The 23,473-nt window shown below is 35.5% G+C and overlaps 1 protein-coding gene across 4 annotated transcripts in view; it reads right to left on the bottom strand.

Annotated features, from left to right (window-relative positions):
- col18a1a (collagen type XVIII alpha 1 chain a) overlaps positions 1-23,473 on the bottom strand; it is a 158,300-nt gene that overhangs the window by 64,666 nt on the left and 70,161 nt on the right. The window contains exon 1 of one of the 4 annotated variants that reach the window (XM_021478720.3): positions 1-624. This exon is cut by the window's left edge and continues 407 nt beyond it. The exons of 2 other annotated variants lie outside the window; for them this stretch is intronic. In XM_021478720.3, the coding sequence (XP_021334395.1) occupies positions 1-563 (563 nt within the window). In that variant the 5' untranslated portion in view covers positions 564-624. Of the gene's footprint in view, positions 625-23,473 lie in introns of those variants that run through there. One more of the 4 variants, NM_001349195.1, reaches the window with a different exon arrangement.

Raw genomic sequence — 23,473 nt, 5'->3', positions numbered from 1 at the left:
GTTAGTGCATTATCTGAGACAGCGTATTCAGAGGAATACAACGTCGTGTTAGCATGCTCTGCAAAATTACTCTCATTTACATTATTTTTAGCAGTAATATTTGTGAAAGAAACATTAACGCCTTCATTAAATCGACTGTTTGCTGGGTCAAGTCCATCCGTCTGGTCCACTTTGGTCACTTGATTATGCAAACTAGAATTGTCATCAATAATACCCCAAATTTTGTCGGATGATGTTAAATATTCATGCTGTCTTTCAAAACTGGATGATCCAGATCCGGATCCGGACTCAATCCCCAATCCAGACCTGGATCTGACCTCCGGTTCCCCTTCAAAACTGACCTCTTTCGCGACCTCTTCAGTTACAGAAGCACTTGTACCTGTTGTTCTGGATGGTTCTGTCCTCGGCAGGGATGTGGGCCCTACGGTGGTCAGGTATGCTGGTGTCTGCACGCCCTTCTCAATTTCCTTGGAGTCATCAAACCAGAACCAGCCATGTGTGTGGCGTATCCTCACGCATGCCAAAATAAAGAGGCACAGCCAAAACCTGAGTTCAGCCATCATGTTCACTTGCAGTCATTCAGGAGTACAGACAGACTCGTCCCTGGCTCACCGTAAAGTCACCACAATCAGCCCACAAGCCAGGCAGGGAAAAGTTTAGAGGAGGAGTAACATATTTAAAAGAGAGAGCGGGGGGCTGCTTCGTCATTGGCCAGGCTTGGGACCTTTTTCAACCCCCGTAAGCTCCATCTCCCCTTTGTCCATGTGAAAGAGTGTCTCTGCTGATAGATATTCTTACCAAAAATGCCTGCAAGGCGCCCTTTTGTGTACGCCGGTGCTTCTAAATGCCCTCGCTGATGGAATTAAGAGTTGTTTCAACTTACTTTTACAGCCTTTATATAGGGGCGCGCAAATTCCACAGTTAACATGAATCCCCTGTTGCACAGAAACAAGCTGCTCAAGTACTCAAAACAACTCTTCAATGCAGGATGTTACAGTATACTATACAGTACTGTAGGTGTTAATTTAGATAAAAAAAATAATACTTGATTTTAATTTTTTGTAGAAATTAAATCATTGTTTTAAGGTTGTTATTAGAGTATGAGTTAGATATTGTATGAAGCAACAAAGTCATTTTAGGACAGTAAGATATTGTAGAAGGTTCTAGTTTTAGGCATGAAGCATTTATTAAAGGGGTCAATCACTCAAAAATAAAAATTGGATGAAAAGTGGTTCTATGCCTTTATGAATATCCTTTTCCTGTTGAACACAATAGACGGTTGAAAATGTTGGAAACGTCTATCCAATGACTTCCGTATAGGAAGAACAAATACTTTAGAAGTCAATAGTTACGAGTTTCTAACATTAAAAAAACGTATTTTGTATTGAAAAGAAAAACGAAACTCAAACAGTGAGTGAATTATGAAGAATTTTCATTGGAAGTATCCCTTTAAATACAATAAAAGTATTACAAATAAAGGTATTAAAATCAATATAACGTATGTGAGTTTCAGTATAACCTATATACCATATGTAATTACAAAGAAATCTCATTTACTTTAAGTAGTTCATGAAATCCTAAAGAGACACTTCATTATCACCTTATTTTACAATATCTGTTATACAGAGCAACATACGCCAGTATGAGAACAGTAAGATATTAGATTAAAAGACTACAAACTCTTCTACGCCGTAATAAAACAAAATGTTTCAAAATTGTTCGTCATTTTCTGATTTTATTCATCAAAATATGTGGAAAATGCATCATGGATTCCATAAAAACAATGAAACAGCAACTTTTAATAATAAAAATAATGTTATTTTCTGAATTTTCAACATTCTGAGAGATTTAAAATGTCCTAAATCATTTTATAACTACATTAGTGTATGGTTCAAACAGACGAAAAATAGCCAGCTTTGGGATAACCGTCTAAGAACTCACTCACCTCCAGAAGAAGGGGCTGAAACCAACCCTCTTCCAGTCTGTATAAATCTTACACTTTCTGGCTCAAACTCAGTTAGTTTTGAATGAGTCCACCTTCTGCTCTGAGACACAGAAACAGAGAAAACCGAAGCTTGTGCACTTGTACAGACAAGCCTAAGAAAGCTGGTGACAGAGACCCTCTAAATTCTAACTTACACTTTATGAGGACTGTCAAAACCAGGGCTATTCTGTCTTAAAAAATGTACAAATATATGAGCACACGTGGAAGCAATCTTGTGCATCAGCTGGTACTTTGTAAAAAAGTATCAATATAATTCTTTTTTATTAATACAATTTAATTTCATACACATTTTTGGATTAATATTAACACTATTTTGCCTTTCTCCTTAATACTTTTTACAATTAATTTCATGCTTAATTTAAAGTTTCTGTCTAATTATCTGTTTTGACTATTATTTTTTTTTAATTATAGAATTATTTAGACTTTTTTAATTCATAATATTCACGTTTGGGAACTATCTAAAATAAATAAGTGCATTTATATTTTATTATTTTACTTAAATTTTAATTTACCAAAATTTTTTAAGTTTAATAAGTACAATTTTTCTTGTATTATAGTATTTTTTTAAACACATTTGATATATTAAATACTCTTATATATAATGAAAAATTGTTAACTAAATTCATGTGGCACTTAATATGGCCTGCATCATGACATCAAATATTGACAAAATGTAATTATTATTATTATTATTATTATTATACCACAAACACTTCAATACAAAAATCTTTATTTGAAATTTCTTAGGGCGAAGCAGTGGCGCAGTAGGTAGTGCTTTCGCCTCAAAGCTAGAAGGTTGCTGGGTTGCTGGTTCGAGCCTCAGCTTAGTTGGTGTTTCTATGTGGAGTTTGCTTGTTCTCCCTGTGTTCGTGTGGGTTTTCTCCGGGTGCTCCAGTATCCCCCACAGTCCAAAGACATGCGGTACAGGTGAATTGGGTAGGCTAAATTGTCCGTAGTGTATGAGTGTGTGTGGATGTTTCCCAGAGATGGGTTGCGGCTGGAAGGGTATCCGCTGCATAAAAACTTGCTGGATAAGTTAGCGGTTCATTCCGCTGTGGCGACCCCGGATTAATAAAGTGACTAAGCCAACAAGAAAATGAATGAATGAATGAAATTTCATTTGCACCAGTATTAGCCAAAGGACACAAAGTATTATCACCCTCAGCACTGACAGAGCATTTAAGATGAGCAATAATTACTCTACAGGGATTTGATGTAAAGTAGATAAAAAGCTGAAGCTGTGGATTTGGTTCAATGAAGATTTTAATGTTCTCTTCCTAAACAGCAGGATAAAATGAATCATGCAGATATTTCAGAAAAACCCACAACGCCTGCCAAAGCCCTTGAGGCACAATGGAGAAGTCAAGCTCTCAGAACAATCCATCAGGAGACACAGCCAATTCTCTTTATCTGCCCACAGTCAGTGTGGGAATGACATTAACAAACCAGTGGACATTGCTCAGCCAACAACACACTGACTCAACTAGTGTGGACTCAGCTTTCGATTTAAAGTAAACTGCTGAATGAATTCTCAAAACCATAAGAGATGCCTTGTAGTCTTCTGTACTGCCTATTCGCTTAAGTCGTGACGTATGGAATACTGTTTCCGGGTCCAAGCCGCTACTCATTTGAATTGAGAAAATATTAATTTACGAACACTTTATAGTCATATCACACATTTAAGTTAATTTCATATAAAATCAGGGTGTACACATCGATACACATCACCGACACCAATTTTTTAAATAATTTATCAAAAAATTAATCACATCCAGGCCATCGGATATTAGGCATATATTTATTTATTGCGACTGTAATTTTCGAAAGTATTACAGCACTATTTGAATGTTTATTTTTAGCATTAGATGAGCCTCCCCAAACAGTTTGATATGGTGCTTGGAGCCGCTTCGTGTGACTTCACACTTTACAAGCGGATGTAGTAAATTGCTTTCTAAAATGACATCTCCCCTGAAATACAACCTCATAAGGGACTAATCGAGAACAATGTAATTCGACTTAGGTGTATTTGAATTGTACTTTTAAAGTCTGCATGAACTGTAAATTACTGAGACTTTTATGAATGGAATATTGAGTAGGCCGTGGGGCTTTCTTTTTGCACATATTTCTATCATAGTAGACTAAAGGTAAAACGGGCACGGTTAAGAATATTGAGGATAAATCGGTCAACTGACATCAAGAAAGAAGAACCACTACTCCAAATGTGGAAACAAATGCTCAGATTTTGATTAAAGTTTATGAAAACGAAGATTTTTGTTTAAGGATTAACTTGAGCAAATAAATTATTCACCAAAAAAATAAAAAACAATGTGCTCCAGCAAAATAAACATTGGAAAAATTCACACAGTCTATAAGTAGGTGGTACTTTGGATGAAGAAACTGTTAAACAGATTCTATTCAATTTTTTCTATTTTCTTTTGGCTATAAATGAAATCTGGACATATTATACAACCACCATAATGACATGGAAAATGAAAGAGACTGTGGTTAACATGTTTTTGCTGGGTAACCTAAAGCAAATTTTTATGATGTAAATATAAGAATAATTTAAAAATTGTTAATAATATATACACAATGAAGATTTCTTGCACTTTTTCCCCTTCTTTTCATTTATGAAAATTATGTATAGATGAGAACATAAAATTTACAAGTTAACATAATTTCATCCTACTTTTTGGCAAAATAACCACTAGAAACTGCATTAGAAAAATCACAAAGCTTTTTTTGTCCAAGGATGTTTCTCTAAATAAAACAGATATATTTTTCTCAATAATTGTGAACTGAATTTTTTATTTTCTAATTCACTAAATACTCTAATCTGATACTGAATTATACATAAATGATTTAAACAGCATCATGACAGGCTATTACATCATTGTTGTATCATTAACAGATGAAGCTAAATATAATCGATGTGGTGACATTAAGTGCAGATATATCCAGACTTGTTCATTTTAATAAAATAAGATTATTGTCAACCTGATTTATTGATGTTGTTCATAGTTGAAACACTGATTAACCAATAACAGTACATGCAAGATGTATAGTAATGATTATTCTATTCTTAATATATGTAATTGAATTTTCTATTAAAGGAATAGCATTTTAAAAAAGATATACATTCACCAAAAGTGACAAGACACAAAGCTACCTATGACTATAATATTTTTAAATTATAAAATATGTAAAAATCTCAAAACAGTGCTCTGCTTACCATTTACCGGCAATAAAACATGAAAAATGACTTTACATGCAGGATGTGACTACAGTAAAGTTGATTAGCCTCCATTATTCACTGCAGGTTAAAGGAAGTATGACTTTCTTCATTTTTTTTTTTCGTCTCTTTACACAGGAAGTAAAGGTTAACGAACTGCAAACACAGCTTTTCCTTTACCCACAAGGACACTGAAACACAAGCAGCCATGAGAACATGACATTGGACACATGCTTCAAATTACCACGAGTCAAAACGTCACACACACACACACACACACACACACACACACACACACACACACACACACACACACACACACACATATATATATATATATATATATAACTGCTGCGGCTAACAATTCACTAACTGGCTGAAGTCCTGCTGTTCGCTTTTACACATGGGTTAATGCTAAACCTCATCATTCAGGGTCCTACATGGGTGGGAATCTGAGTTTACAATTCTCCACAGTGACTCCCTCGCAGTCGTGACCTTTCTCGGCACACATTCAGGGCCGACATGTTCTCCAGCCGCAGCCAAAAACGATCTGCTGGAGGATAAAAGCCGCACTCATCAGGATCTGATTTAACATGACTTGGAACAAATATGGCAGCTTTTACTCTTTACTCTTTTTAGGGAAAATAAGACTGCAGTCATAATACTGGAATATCTAACTTTCGTATGATTCCTGACAAATAATAATGATACACTAAAACTAAAAATAATATGTTTCAATATTTATGCATGCATTCATTTCTTCATTTGCCAGTGTTAGAACCTCAAACATGACTCATGAACCTAAGGATGATGTTAAGGACTTCACTCAATGTGCAGGCTTTAATGATGAACCACAAACAGCCATGGGACAGAGTATGTGTGCGCCCAATGCGGGAACTTATTAAAAGCAATGCAGAATATTGCTCTATTCTTACCATAACTCCAAGTAATAACAATGGTACACATTCAGTATGGCATGTGTGGCTCAAACCCCTGCAATTAAAGCAAAAGCAGTGCTTTTCACATATAATATGATGTTTTTGTGAAAATTAGCTTTAACCGTTTATTTCTCACAGCCTCATTTCTAGGCATCTCACAGTGGTCAGTGATCACTCATCTTCACGTCATAATGCAATGCCATCCCCCAAAATCTGCTTTAGTATTTGAGGCAGAAGGATGTTAAAGTTTTCATGGGTAACTTTACATTACTAAACAGTCATTGATAAACAAGTAATAATAATAATAATTCCTTACATTTATATAGCGCTTCTCAAAGTGCTTTACACAATAGGGGGAATCTCCTCATCCACCACCAGTGTGCAGCATCCACCTGGATGACATGACAGCACCAATATTGTGCCAGACCGCACACCATCCACCTGCTAATTGGTGGAGAGGATACAGAGTGATGAAGCCAATTATGATATGAGGATGGTTAAAAGGCCATGATGAACAGAGGCCAGTGGGCAAATTTGGCCGGGTTGCAAGGATTAAACCCCTACTCTTTCTCTAAAGACAACCAGGGATTTTTCATGACCACAGAGAGTCAGGACCTCGGTTTAACATCTCATCTGAAAGACAGCGCTTACTGAGCAGTATAGAGTCCCCATCAATATACTGGGGCGTTAGGACCCACACAGACCACAGGTTGAGCGCCCCTTGTTGGCCTCACTAACACCATTTCCAGCAGAAACCTAGCTTTCCCATGTGGCCTCCCATCCAGGTACTAAACGGTGCAGCCCTGCTTAGTTGCAGAGAGCTAGCTGCCGGTAAGCACAAGTACTGCAAATAACACAAAACAAATATACAGATGTATATTTATGTATAGTGCGCAATAATCTTCAAATATGTCTAACAATGATTTCGTCTTTTTGTTGCTGGTTCATTTTACAGGTTGCTGTCACTTTAATGGTGCCATTAAATTAAAATCTGAATATGCCTACTGTAAGCATAGCTGAATAATGAAATCTGAGTACAGGATAATGGCATATGTCGGACTCTTATTTTGAAAACTGGACCCGCATTATAGAGCTCTCAGTAAATGCAACCATGGAGTGTCTCGTTTCATCCCAGCTCATCATCAGAACGCAGAATTTAGCAAAGATGGGTTATAAATTTTTTTATTCCCTTGAAGAGACACAAGCCCATGTATAGGTAGTAGAGATGCGCGGATGGGCTATTATTTCATCCGCAACCGCATCACAAAACTCATCATCCGTCCGCCATCCATCCGCACTAACATTTCCGACCAAATTTTAAAACCGCGCCCGCCCGCCATCTGCTGACTGAGCTCTTTATTTGAATGGCTTATTCCTTTTTATTATTAAATGAATGTTTCTTTATTGATTATTAGAAAATAGAGAATGACTTTAATGACATGCAGTTAATTCAAACGTGCAAGTCAATGCAGCATTAATTGACGCTTTGAAGTGACGCTAAACAATACGAGGACGTGTCGTTTAACTTGATTCAATTCCTCGGTCCTTGAGTCTTTTCCTTGCGTCCTTCCCTCGCATCCCATAGGGGTGGAAAGACGAGGAAAGAAAGCAAGGAAAGGAAACGAGGATACACAAATAAGAAATGAGAAGCACCCCTATAAAGCTCTCAGAATATCAGCAGTAAACTCCGTCTCCAATTGGCGCACAGGGACAAAATAAATAGCCTAAATTAAACGCACTGTACTGAACAATTTTTTTTTACTATTATTGTAGCCTAATAGAAAACGCATTTTGACACATCATTTCAACATTCAGACAAGAGCGCCTGGCCTCAATGCGCCCTGCTGCGCTGAAGGAGCGCTCGCTCGCAGCACTTGTTGCTGGAATGCATAGAATTCTCTTGGCAAGGAGCTGTAGTCGTGGGAATGACTGCCCTTGTTTCTCCTAAAAGAAAAGTAGATTTTCCTCTGCTGATCCGTCTATTCTTAATTTTGTAGAGGAAGACTTCTGTACTTCATCCAGAATTAGTGTATCTGATTCCTCCTCTCATTCTGTGAAGTCAGTCCTAGGCTTTTTCGTTGGTGCGCCAGCTATGTGTACAAAAACAGTACAACCGCCCACCACCCGCCCGAATATAATTAAATTTTATTTTTCGTTACGTCATCCGCCCGATCCGCGGTTTATCCGCGGATTCCGCGGCTGTAACCGCCATCCGCGCATCTCTAATAGGTAGTAATGCACTTTTATGCACTATGTCATATCACTTAGCTCTAACTGTTATCTTTCTGGAATTAAAGGATGCCAATATACTTTAAATATACTTGGAATTCCTAATAAATCCCTGCCTCTTTCTTATATGATAAAACATTATTTTGCATTAGTGTATATCACAATACATGAAGCTGCATGTGTTTGAGCAGGCACTGCAAGAATGTCTGAACAGAGCTCAATAATATTCACGACCCCTCCAAATATGGTCAAAACAGAGTTTTTCTTTATAACCTTATAGGTTTCTGGACTATTTTTACAGTTATGTGAGCCACATACAGTACATACTACACTGCAAAAAAAACCTTAGGTTCCACACAATTCCTTCATGTTGTCCCTACACAAATAGATTTAGTTAAATTAATCGTTTTTCCAAATTTAAGTGGATTGAACATAAAACTATTAAGTTGTTCCAAGAATTGTGATGTTTTTGAGTGAATGTAGTTTTAATAAATCAATTTACCATACTGAATCCACGCATTAAATAACACCTTTAAGACATTTTATTCACAACTCTTACTTCATTTTCAAATGTGACTGATTTTTTGTTTAAAATAAAGGTATTTTGGGGTATATTCTTCAGGTGACCTTGAGTGCCAAGTGACTGTAATGATTCAGAAAGTTTGGGCATTTGAACTTTGTTTTGAAAAAAACACCAAAGTAGCTGTCATATATTATTCTGAGGAGTTTGAAGTGTTCTGGATACTGCATGAAAGAAGTGTGGCCAGACTGAACGGGTGGCCAAAAACAACACCCTCAGCGGGATGCTTTCAGACACACTCCTCTGCACACTCCTACAGGGAAACTGAGCTCGTCCTGACATTTCCGGCCTCGAGCTGATGAGAAATGTGTGCTGGACATGTAATGGCCTTGGGTGTGTTTGAATACAAAGATTGCTGTCATTTGTCTCTCATTATTAGATTGTGTCTATTAAAACAACTTTGCCACATTTGACAACAAAAATTATCCTATATATATTATAATATATATATATATATACACACACACACACACACACACACACACACACACACACACACACACATATATATATATATATATATATATATATATATATATATATTTTTTTTTTTTTTTTTTTTTTTTTTACACTTACTAGGATAATTTACTCACTTGTTCATAAACTAGTTTGTTTCTTTTGTTGAACACAAAGATGTTTTGACAAATGTCTTCTATAGTATTTTTTTCCAACAATGGAAGTCAATGTGTGCCAGCAACTATGTTATAATACTGCTAAACCAACTGTAACATGGGACAAGTTAACTAAAAAGACCAAGATTAGCTAATATTACATTCAAAACAATTTCAAAACAACTTTGCCACATTTGACAACAAAAGTTATCCTATATATATATATATATATATATATATATATATATATATATATATATATATATATATATATATATATATATATATATATATATATACACATATATATATATACACACACATATATTATCCTAGTAAGTGTAATATATATATATATATATATATATATATATATATATATATATATATATATATATATATATATATATATATATATATATTACACTTACTAGGATAATTTACTCACTTGTTCATAACCTAGTTTGTTTCTTTTGATGAACACATTGTTGTTTTGACAAATGTCTTCTATTGTATTTTTTTCCAACAATGGAAGTCAATGTGTGCCAGCAACTATGTTATAATACTGCTAAACCAACTGTAACATGGGACAAGTTAACTAAAAAGGGCAAGATTAGATAATATTACATTTCTAACAGTCATAATATCTATACCAATGTGAATATTTATCATCTTTTAAGTATTAAGGTATAGCATACAAGCTTGGAACGACAACTAACACATAAATGAAAGGATCTTGTGAGTGTTCTGTATTTACAGGTGACAGGGAATTTGCCAAGTGCTTGTAATTAAGATAATAACAGCATCTCATCCTGTTTCCGCTGTCCAGAGAGAGAGTCTGAACTTTACATGCCAAAAACACAAGTTGTGAGATGCGCAAACAAGGTGTCCTTGATCCATAATAACACAGAAACAGATGTGACACAGGTTTACTGCATCAGTAAACAGGAGACAACACAACAACACAACTGGATTGAATATATTCTTGGGGTTTTCCCTTTTAATAAAAGCAGATATTCCTACAGGCATTTTTATGTCAGGTTAGGGGGGGGTTAAACCGCTGAACTGTTTGTACTAAAATGTTTTATCACAAAATACAGCCAAAATAAAGACCAAGGTCGCACAGTCTCACTCCCACCTACACATAATGTTTACATACTTTTAAGTAGAACAGCCTACAAAGTAAACCCTCTCAATATGGTCATGTTTTAGTGTGTGTGACTGATAAGAAAATAAATGAAATGGATGCACAATATATCGCCTCAGTCACTTAAAACATGAAATCCAGGATTTCATGACAGCGTAAAAACTTCACTTTTAAGGGGAATTAATTGATGAGTTAATGACTGAAATACAAAATAAAATAAAATTGAATAAAAATGTATTTATATAGATGTCTTTACAATAAAAAAAAAACTATTTTAAAGCAACTTAACAGATAATTATGATGCTAATATTCATAATATCTTAATAAATTCAAGTCTTACAATCACACTTATGTTTGAATAAGATAACACATGAATAAATGCAAATATAACAATGTTCATAACAATAAAAAATGAAAATATGAATATACAGTAGCATTCACTATATACAATATATACAGTATTCATCACAAATGTCAACTATAAACAAAAATGTATACAGAAATTGAAATATATATCTTCAAAATGTATTTCTCATTTACAACAAAAATAAATGGCTTTTGCCTTATTGACATGAACTGCAAGTTTTATATATTTTGAAGCATTTATCAGATAAAAAAATAAATAAATTAAAAATAAAAATTTTCAGAAATTATTGCAGTTAACTATGACCACTGAACACTAACCTAATGGAAAAAACGTTATTACATATCATAGTTTAGAGTATTGTCGATATTTCTACCCTCATTTCAGTCTTTGACATTCATGTGATCCTGAAGTCAAATTGAGCTCATGTGACCCGTTTTAACCTATAATTGCTAGGGTCACTCTTAAAAAGACCCCATACTGGACCACTTAGAGGGCCATTTATAAGCGTCACATCACCTGCTAGTGTTACATTTCATCATACGCCACTTTACAGGCCATTAAAGCTTAAATACGCTTGCAAAACTATGCCACACAAAATGCTCAAACCAATAGATGCACCTCCTTTTGTATCATTCAGATGCTTTATTCAAAATCTAGCACTGAAATACCAGAGCTTGTAATCAGATCCTGCATAAAGGCCAGAGGACACTCAATAGCCCCTCGCGGTGTCCGATGAACTGTCTATGAATTGCAGTTTCCTTCAATCTGTCCTCACCTTTCAGGTCCCCCGTCTATACATTGTTTCAGAGGACCATGCATTCAATATAGTATAACAAAATTAGCAAATTTGATATGCGCACAGGCTGACAAAAGCTGCGGTCATCTTAACATAAAGCTTTTGTAAAAATGAAAGCAGTGGAACTCAACTGATCCAATGCAGATAACTTGGTGCAATTTATTAAATAAAAAAAAAACCTGGTTTAAAGTACATAGAATTAAAATATATAGTATTTGTACTTGCTGCAGTTTAAATGTGATAAACACTGGAATTAAAATCTTAAAACTACTACACTGACCACAGCGGTCATTCTGATTATTCACATACGACTGCACTTACATTCCAAACTTCTATTGAGATTTTAGAATTAAGCCTTGAATGGCTGCTGTCTTATTGTATGAAGTCATTATTATTAACCGAAAAATATTAAGGTACTGAGCAGACAGACTACTAATACTCAAATGGACCATCAAAATAAAGTGTCACTGGAAGCTCAATCACAAATAATAACCATACATGGTTGAAACTGCTGCAATATAAGGGGTTGCTGTTAAGTTAAGTGATACGGATATACTTAACTCCAGTGGTATTACATAAATATAATGAAAACATTCCAGACACTTTGCAAAGAAGTGAAAAGGATCATAGAGAAGATACTTTGTGTCAATATTCCACTGTTACCTCAGATTTTTTATTTCACCTATACCCTAAGGAAATCAAGGTTAAAGAGTTAAAAAGACTGTAAGTATACTTATAAATATGTGTATTCTTTAAGCTAAACAGATTATTTCATTAAATTGGAAAAATGTGTGTACACCAAGTATAGGATATTGGTTGAAATGTGGTTACAAACGAGACAATGAAAAAGATAACCTATTGTTATGATTATCAGCCTTTTAGCGGTTCCAGATAACTAACGCACTACAAATCTGCCATTATGGACTACATTATCCAATCATGCACCAAACACTCACCACACTCACACTGGTTCCTGATCCTGACTGATTGCATACACACAGCCAGAGGACTGTCAAAGACTGATTACATGGACTATTTATACAGCGCACACACACATCATTGCGGAGTCCTTTTTATCTGTCTAGCTAACATTACAAAGCGGTGTCCTTGCCTTGTCCTGCCATGTTCCAATCTTTGTTTGTTTGTGCTGCTTGCTGCCTGCCTGTATTGACCTATCACCTGTTATTCGACCACGACTCTGGATTTCCCGTATAAATTTGTTTGCCCCTGTGTTGACTGTTGCTTGCCTGACCATCTCTGCATAATAAACATGCGTTTGGATCCGCACTTCCTTTGTCAGCTTCTCCCTTATGACGCATATATATTGAGGGATAAATTTAAGATCTTTGAGGGAGTTTGGGGACCTTTTAAATTGTTCCTAAAATGTGGTGGAGTTGTAAAGTTTATGGATGAATAAGAAGTGAGGTCACAAATATTAGTGTAAAATACTAATGTTTTTTGTGCGTGTTTGTTAATTTTTGTTGTTGTTGTTTTACTTCTGCATTATCTGGGTTTAAAGCTAAAATGCAATAAGGATACTAACAAAACAAATCTTATTATTACAATATACAGTAGTCTATTGCAGTGTTCGCAGGAACATTTTTTAGTGGGTTGCGGAGTGCGTGATCAAAAAAAACAACAAAAGTTTAATATCCAACTTATTTTGCTTATATCGGACTTTTATTTTGAAATGCGGGTGCCGAAGCATGCTATTAGGACTTTTAATTTGCCAGTAACCTGGGTAAAGCTCTTTTGGCGAACTGCAATGCAAAAAAACGACGCGTTTAAGGTCTGTTTTCTTTAAAATCTCCACTGGCTGAGTGATATCCGATATAAAGTGGGCCTCAGATTGTACATGAAGCACTGCATTAAATTACATTTCCCCCAGCCATGTCTTTATAATATGAGCATTTATTTTACCCCAGTATATTTAATGGAGCTTCTGCGCTAGCCCACAGATTCTGACGGGAAAAAAAACGATTTTTTTTTTCTCATTTTACGCTTGAGCAACTAAATGAATGCTAAAGTTTATTTAACTCAATGTATTTTCATGACATTACAACATCGATGCTGTAAAAGGAACTGTATAAAATGGAAAAAAGTTCACAATAACAGGTCACCGAAAGTTTATCAGTATGGGAACAACACTAACGTTAGCTCCGCATATACCCTTTTGACATGTGAAAATCCAGCGCAAGTACGACCCCGAATATGTAAAGTGTGGATTTACATATTTTGACGACAAAAAAGCTTAAAACCTCAGTGTGTCATATGTAGTGAGGTGCTTTCACGAGAGAAATGAAACCTAAATTAAAACGACATTTTGAAACCAAACATCCCAGTTGCAAGGAAAAACCTGTGGACTATTTTCTAAGACGACTCTAATAGCTGAGGGCATCACAAAAGTGCCGAACATATTCATGTTCGAAACAAGTACAAGTACATCTTACTGTGCTCACCGTGTAGCAAAGACCAAGAAAGCCCACACAAAAGCAGAGCAGCAAATAACTGCTGATTATTATAAAATGGTTATGATTGTTTTAATAATTTTACTTCAGTTTGCTGGTTTCTGTTCAGTTCAACCAGATCAGTGTTAATGTTTTATAAACAGTTCAGTTTAGTTAATGGTAACTTAATGGTTTCCTTACACTAACCACTGTATACAGTATTTGACATTTTTACTCTGTAATATTTCTATAATTTGATACATTTTGTTAAATGACAGCATTAAAATATTGTTATTTGTAAGTCTTGGTGATTTTGTCATAATTTATCTGTCACTAGTTGTGTATGTTAACAATTAAATACAAATGAATTATAATTCCTAAAATCATATTATAATTCCTAAAAATTTGGGTCGCGGCTTGATGACCATGTGAAAATGTGGGTCCCATCGCCAAACCAGTTGAGAACCCCTGGTCTATTGTGTGCAAGTTACTAGAGTGCAGCAAAGGTGTGCACTTCACTTTGCCCAGCAAGCGGAAGAGCAAAATTTTTTCATCATAGTGAAAATGTTGTCTTTGAAAGTCTGAAAGACATGACAGAAAAAAATATGTTTGCTCTCAGAAACTTTTTTTAAATCAGAAATTCAAAAAGCAGCAGAATCACATATTCAATGGAAAAGGAAAAAGTAGCAGACGCTGAATTGCATGGCGTCAGCTTGAAAGGTTATGGCTATTCAAGGTAAAAAAATTAAAAATGAAAAAAAAAAAACTCAGAATGCTTTTTTGTTTTGTAATTTTAATAAAATTACAATAGAATGAAATATAAACTCATTTAGGGAAAGTCAGGGTACTATTGGTATACAGTCTGTTTTTATTTCAAAGTCAAAATGACTGCCTTTGTAGTTACTATTTTTATATTTTCTGTCATTGTAATGGATAATGCACCATTTATAACTTCTAATAAATATAAGTGATCTGAATTACACTCCAAAAATGACGCTATAGCTGTTTGTTCAAACTACATATTTAAAATGAGCTGAAACAACACAGTACTTGGGGGTTTTGGGGGGAGGGGGGCAACTTAATAGTTTTATGTTCAATCCTTAAATTTGTAAAAACCTAATAAGTTAATAACTTAATTGCTTTTTGTTGTCCCAACACAAATCGATTATAATACACAGCATTTTTTAGAGTGAACCATTGCAGCTGAAATAAAAAAATTATGCCTTCTTGCTTTATTTTGAAGAATTTTGTTTGTTGGCTCAAAAAAAGTGTCATGGACAGCATTTTGGGGTTGAGAATCCCCAAACAAATACACTAAAGTTTTTAAACATTTCAAATGTAAAGGAAGAGCAAAGTATAGGCAGGTCAAGATATCCATCATTTACATGCACAGAAAAATCTTTGATGAACTATCAGGGGCCTCATGTACGAAGACTTGCGTGGAAATCTTACTAAAACATTGCGTACGCACAAAGCTGTAAATGTGCGTACGCAGAAAAAAATTCAGATGTATGAAACACTGCGTACGCCGAGTCTCACGCATATTCTTTTGTACATCCGAATGAACGTGAAACTGAGCGCAACATGCACGAGCACAAAACCCCTCCCTGCCTCCTCCCCCGTATGAATATGCTAATGACTATGCTAATGTAAAAACCCAACGAAAAAGCAATGGCAAAAGCAAGCAAAAAGAGAAACTTTGAACAGAATGTGAAATGGAGGTGCTGCTTTCGGAGGTAGACCGGAGAAAAGCGGTGTTATTTGCAAGTTTGTTCGGCGGAATTAACAACAAAAGAAAAAAAATAGAGTGGGAGAGTTTAGCTGATACGGTTAACACAGTTGGGTCTGAACATCGCACTGAGTGCATTTAAAAAAGAAATAGTGTGGTTTATATCTGTAAAATGTTGCAATACTCTTCGCAGTCTCAGTGGCGCACCTCATAAGAAGCATATGATCATGTACTGACACGTTCGAGCATAACTCGGCTCGAATCCAGTGTCTGATGAATTCATTCTTCTTTTTTTCCCCCGCTACATATCAGATTTTGCCCACTATTTATCACGAGAAAGACAAGTAGGAATCATCAATAAGTTCATATCAATAAGCATCATATTTTATTTGCACATTTATTGAATGGAAATGTTTCTGATTCACGCATGCAAATTCATCTTCAGATAGTGTCTTTATAGCAATGTGCGTGCGGTAGATCGCTCAGATTACATTGGGAAAACAGGCGACTGCTGCAAATTGTGCTTTAATGTTTAGCTGGTCAACTGTATGGTATGGAAATCTTACATACCTACTATATGAACCCGTCTCATACAGACGCCATTGCAAGGATCAGACACTTTGTAGAGAAGAATTTAACACAACTGCCTCTAGGAGTCGCCAATGGAAATAAAACAGACACGCACAAAAAATGTGCGTACGCCTGCCAGAAAGCTGCCGTGAACCTGCGCAAATTCCCACGTTCAGTTCATTGTTAGTAAATCCAAACGTGAGCGATTCTGAGCGTGAAACCTGGCGTACGCAAAGTTTTTGTGCGTACGCAGCGTTGATACATGAGGCCCCAGCTCTCTAAGCAGCAAATGGCAGATAAACAGGATGTGTTTTTACAATTATTAGGGGTTGTAACCCCTGCACTGGGTATCCAGAAAATGAGGTCACTCTGAAAAAACAAACCTACAACACCTAATGATGTTTTAAAGCAGTTTGTAGGGGTAATAAAACCAATTGAGCCTGAATCAACTACAACTCAAACATAAACAGCAGGGCAAACTCCACGTCAAACAACATGCAGCAACTCTGTTTTTCTTTTTTTATTGAACTTATACACTGCATCTTAACAAGTCAAGAATGATAATGATTATAAATGTTTCCTTGAGTATCAAAAATGTGTGTATACAGTTGAAGTCAGAATTATAACCCCCCCTGAATTATTAACCCCCAATTTCTGTGAAGTTTTTTTTTTATAAACACAATAGTTTTAATAACTCATTTCTATTAACTGATTTATTTTATCTTAACCATGATTACAGTAAATAATATCTGACAAGATATTTGTCAAGACACTTCTATACAGCTCAAAGTGACATTTAAAGGCTTAAATAGGTTAATTATGTTAACTAGGCAGGTTAGGGTAATTAGGCAAGTTATTGTATAACCATGGTTTGTTCTGTAGACTATCAAAAAAAAAATTGCTTAAACTAATTGGCTAATAATTTTTACTTTAAAATGGTGTTTAAAAAAATTAAAACTGCTTATATTCTAGCCAAAATAAAACAAATAAGACTTTCTCCAGAAGAAAAAATATTATCCAACATATTGTGAAAATTTCCTTGCTCTATTAAACATCATTTGGGAAATAGGGGGCTAATAATTTTGACTTCAACTATATATTCAATATATTGCAACATTTTAAATGTAAATTATGAACTTTAACACAAAACATAATAATAAAAACAATATTTAAATAAGTTATATATAATAATAATAATAATAATAATAATACATAAATAATACAGTAATAGTGCTGTCGCCTCACAGCAAGAAGGTCGCTGGGTCGCTGGTTCGAACCTCGGCTCAGTGTGGAACCTTTCTGTGTGGAGTTTGCATGTTCTCCCTGCCTTCGTGTGGGTTTCCTACGGGTGCTCCGGTTTCCCCCACAGTCCAAAGACATGCGGTACAGGTGAATTGGGTAGGCTAAATTGTCTGTAGTGTATGAGTGTGTGTGTGAATGTGTGTGTGGATGTTTCCCAGAGATGGGTTGCGGCTGGAAGGGCATCCGCTGCGTAAAAACTTGCTGGATAAGTTGGCGGTTCATTCCGCTGTGGCGACCCCGGATTAATAAAGGGACTAATGAATGAATGAATGAATAATTCATAATTCACAGTTATCAATAGATGATTGTGTGTACACCATTGAAAATACAATAAAAAATAAAAAAAGGTAAATATTATAAATTATGTATGCTGTAAAAGAAAATCTGTACAGTGGTTGCCAGTATTTTACCAATAAAAGTACCGTACAAACTGTAAAATCAATGTCTAGTTTTTACTGTAAATAACAGCATTTCCTTAGTTTAAAATATTAATACACCATTGCTTCGAAGTTTTAATACAGGAAATTACTGGAAAATGTAATATTATGGTTAGTCATTATATATATTACGGAATCTTATCCAAGTTCAGACTGCATGATTTTAACCCAATTTTGACTCACCGACAGATTTTGAGAAATCGTCGACAAATGCCTGAAATCACAGGCAAATCGGTGCTCATTCACGTGAGTGACAATCTGAGAGAATCGCAGATGATTCGCCAACAGCCGTGAGATATTTGCCATGTTAAATATCTGAAGCTGTCAGTGATTCCAATCATGCCGTCTGAAATGAGTTCTGGTTGAAAATAACATCAATGATAACCTACAGCCAATGAGAGAGCAGCATCCACTAGTATGGGTCTCTGCAGGCCAGCGGGAGTTTGGGGGAGAAGTTAAAAGGGCTTTTTTCCCTGTCTATTTAGACCCAAGAAATGAAAGAAAAAGTAGTGTGAATTGGCATGAGCACTGGTGTCTGTTTAACGTGCCGTCTGAGCAATATCACAACCAGGTTGAAAAAGAAAAATAGTTAAGGAAAAATTGATAATTTCATTCAAAAACCAGATGAGCAAAATAAGTAAATTTCCCGCCTCACTAAAAGGCTTCTTTCTCATTATGTACTTACTAACAAAAGATATACTACGTGACCTTGTGTTGTTTCCATGTCACTTCTCGCGTGTGTTTGGCTGTGAGATGTAGTTTGGAAAAAGTTGTAAGCGATTCTTCCTGTCATGCAGTCATGCAATGTGAAACCCACTGTCGCCGATCCATCTTGCAGTGTAAACGCAGCACCAACAGAATGCTACCCCAGATATGCATGCAGTGTGAAAACATTTGTGACACAACTACTTTGAAAATTGTGCTGTCTGAACTTGGCATTACTGTTAACCAGGTTACAGATTTTTACTGTAGTATTTCATGGTCATTTTGGACTATACACTGTTGTGTAATACAGTTTAAAAATAAATTAAAATGTATCCAAAATGTATATCTAATAAAAAATGTCCTCTAAGCAGCAGATGGCAGATCCCAACATGAGACTAATGTTTTGAACTGTTTTTATTCATCCTACTTATAGTATTATGCATATCTTTACTGTCACTTAACTGTCAATTAACAATTAATCTTGCTGATTAAAAGTTTTTTTTTTATCCTCCCGCAACTCAAATGTTAGTGTACCTCATAGTGTATCCACAAAAATATTAAGTAGCACAACACAACTGTTGATAATTGTAAACTTTTTCTTAAGAAGCAAACAGAAAAGCAGTCAGGAGGGTACAGGAGGACCCCCCCCCCCCCACCCCCATCTAAAACTTCAAAGCCTGAGTGACAATGGCAGGAATGTGTGGCATGTCTTCACGACACCAGCAGGCTTTTGTGTGTCTCTCAGCAGGCAGAGAAACAGCAGGCCAGCGGCAGGAGGGTTTTTACATGCTAAACTCTGCTTCCTCAGGGAGACACACACTGGACTGGCCTTCACCCAGGGGGCAGAGGAGAGCACTGCTTTAATAACTAATGAGTTTAGTTAGGAGGCATCTCTGGAGAGGAGGGTGGTCTGCTTTTATTTCATCTCCTCCCAAGAATCACTCCTGATTACTGACTTATAGATGATTCACTATAAGTATACTGTACATAGGTCATCTGTTTTATTTTATACTGCAGTTGTTGCTCCAAGCATTACTGGACTTAAGTGCTGGACTTAATTGTCGTAGACAGAAAAATATAAATAACAGGTCAACAAAAGTGACAATGTTTGTCTAACACATGATTATCATTCGATAAGAAACAAAATTTCTATAATATTAAGTAATAATTACTAATAAAATTATTATAAAAAGTATAAAAGTGTTTTTTTTTTATTATTGTGTTTTTGATGTGGCTTTATTCACTCACCGGCCACTTTATTAGGTACACTTTACTGGTACTGGGTTGGACCCACTTTTGCCTTCAGAACTGCCTAAATCCTTGTTGAATCATACTGTAGATTCAACAAGGTACTGGAAATATTTTGGTCCATACTAACATGATGACATCATGCAGTTGCTGCAGATTTGTCGGCTGCACATCCATGATGGGAATCTCCCGGTCCAGCACATCTCAAAGGTGCTCTATTGGATTGACATCTGGTGACTGTGGGGGCCATTTGAGCACAGTGAACTCACTGTCAAGTTCAAGAAACCAGTCTGAGATGATTTTGCGCTTTATGACATGGTGTGTTATCCTGGAAGCAGCCATCAGAAGATGTGTGCACTGTGGTCATAAAGGGATGGACATGGTCTGCAACAATACTCACCTAGGCTGTGGCGTTGACAGGAAGCTCAATTGGTACTAAGTGTTCCAGGAAAATATCCCCCACACTATTACACCACTACCACTAGCCTGAACAGTTGATACAAGGCAGGGTGGCTCCATGCTTGTATGTTGTTGATGCCAAATTCTGACCCTACCATCCGAATTTGTAGCAAAAATAGAGACCAAGGATCCAAATCTAGATCAAGATCTTTGTTCGAAAATGTAATCTATAGCTATTCCCTACCTTTAAACCTAGCAATTAAATTATTTCCAAAATCAAAGGAAAACAATAACTGAATAACAATCATGTATAAATGCATAAGCTTAACTGTAAGACTAAACATAAACGGTAAACTAATTTCTTAATTCTGATTGGCTGATGGGAATGCTGTTCTAGAATCAAGAGATGTTGGTCCAGGAACATGTCCTACTTGGTGAAATCAGGTGAGGGATACTACCTCAAGTGTGTACTGATTTCCAATAATTTAACGGAATATAATCCAGCAATAAATTAGTCCACTTAAAGCACGATCACCTAAAAACATTGTTCAGATGTTCTCTTGCAAAACATTTGTCAGGGTTTTGTCCCTGTGTGTATGACTAGTTTCTTACACATCTAAGTTTAAGTGTTTGCAAACAATTTATATGGGCTGAATTTAAACAAAACAAAGTAAATTTAGAAATGTTCAACTTAAATTCAGCCCAAATAAATGGTTTGCAGACACTTACTGTAAATATAAAAAGTTTCTTCAACAATCTAATCTTTTTTTTTTTCAGTTAACTGTAATGCGGTCAAGAACAAGAATGGGCTTATGCAGTAGCTACTTTACCTTTGCATTTACCTTAAAAAAGAAAATAATTGCGTATATTAAAATGCTCACCATCTAATTAAAAACAAGCATTGAGCAGCATTAAAATAAATAAAAGTATGAATGTGGGAACTAGTTGGTTTGCAAAATAAGGTCAGTCGCAGGAGCATTAGAGGAGCAAGCCTGGGCAAAAACCAGTGTGAGAGACGGTTGTTTCAGCAGAAAAGTCTCCCATTGAGAAAGAGGAGTTCGGCTTGATGTCTGCAATGGAAAAATATCTCTCAGGACTCTGTCAGGGACGTGTCACGGCCCAGCAGTGCAGATAAGGAGGGCCTCCTCTTGACAAGTATCTTTCAGACCTCATTCAAGCCCTGCGCTCTGGGTAAACATGAAGAGAGCAGCCCAGAGGGTCTTTATCCTGCTCAGACACGCGCTACAGATGCTCTCATTCATGTCGTCAAATGATGAAAATGAAGCATCCCCTGGTGATCATTCACAATGTCCATACGAACAAATACTACACAATCAAAAGAGGCCAAATCTGGATGCACTGAGCCTATTGTGATTAGGAAACGTTTCTATGTTTCACAAACAGAGCTTCCTTATTAAATGCCACAGAAAGCTACACTGATATGTCTAGGCATTGTAAACATAATGATATACATTTTCTTTTTGCTGTTGGTTGATGATAATGTTGTTTTAAAGATAAAGAGAATGCTGTACAAGTGCTCTAAGCTTCAGCATGTAAGATACACTTTTAGCACGAGTGTCTCCCCCTGCTGTAGGATGAGAGGATTGCACAATGTAAATGTGATCTTGTTGCAAAACTATTGCACTTTTTAGTAATTAGCATTCAAATTATTGTATTGGTCCATAATACAATTAGATTAAAAACACTGTACATTTTTGTATGTTATTATTAATGGAGAACAAACTATTTATTCATTTACTTATTTTTTCAGGTTAATATTAATTAATTCTTTGTATCATTACAATGGTTTTTAGACGTTGGTGATAAAAGAGTAAATTAAATGAAACATTTATAAGAAATAATTTCTGTTGGATGTACATTTAAAGAAACTAAGCTAAATCTATAGACCACAGCATTAACCCTGTAAATCATAAGATTAATAATTAGTTATGAAGTATATGTTATGATTTACAGGGTTAATATTAAAGGAGGATTAAAGGAGGAATTCTTCTAAAGGCCCATTAACTTGCTAAACTACAATATTTCTATAATATTAACAATATGACTTAATTTAGAGGTCTTAGAAATGTTAATATTAATAGATCATAATATTAATATTAATATCTATAATATTAATATTAATAGATCACAATGATATTGACAGGATGGAAAGGTTTTTTTAGTTGTATCAGTTTAGTTGACAACACTTAGCTTTACACTCTCAGAACTAAAGGTACGAGAGCTGCCACTAGGGTGGTCCCTTTTCAAAAGATACACATTTGTACCTAAAGGGTCTCTATATCTCAAGGGTAAATATTAGTACCTAAAAAGTACAAAAGTGTACCTCTTAAAATTTGTAGGTACAAATATATGCTTTTGAGGTACCCATATGGACCCTTTAAGTACAAACCTGTATCTTTTTCAAAAAGTACCACCACAGTTACATCTCTCATACACTACAAAACCCACCAGCCAACTTTATCAACTGAAATGAGTGTACTGAAAGTTAATTTTACTCAGTGTTGAAGGTACCGAGTTGATTAAATATCTTATTACTTAACTTAAATAGAGCAAGTTTACAGTACTTATATAGATTAGATTTTTAACTCAAATGGTTTGTTGAAATCGGTTTTCTCAAGCGGTTTGAGTTGCCTTAACTTATTGGGTGTTACAGTACTCAGTTGATTTGAGTTCTCTTTATTTATTAGGTTTTACTGTGCTCAAACTGCTT

The sequence above is a fragment of the Danio rerio genome, chromosome 9, assembly GCF_049306965.1.
Source record: "Danio rerio strain Tuebingen ecotype United States chromosome 9, GRCz12tu, whole genome shotgun sequence".
Taxonomy (NCBI): domain Eukaryota; kingdom Metazoa; phylum Chordata; class Actinopteri; order Cypriniformes; family Danionidae; genus Danio; species Danio rerio.
This window is presented reverse-complemented; position numbering and strand designations above follow the sequence as displayed.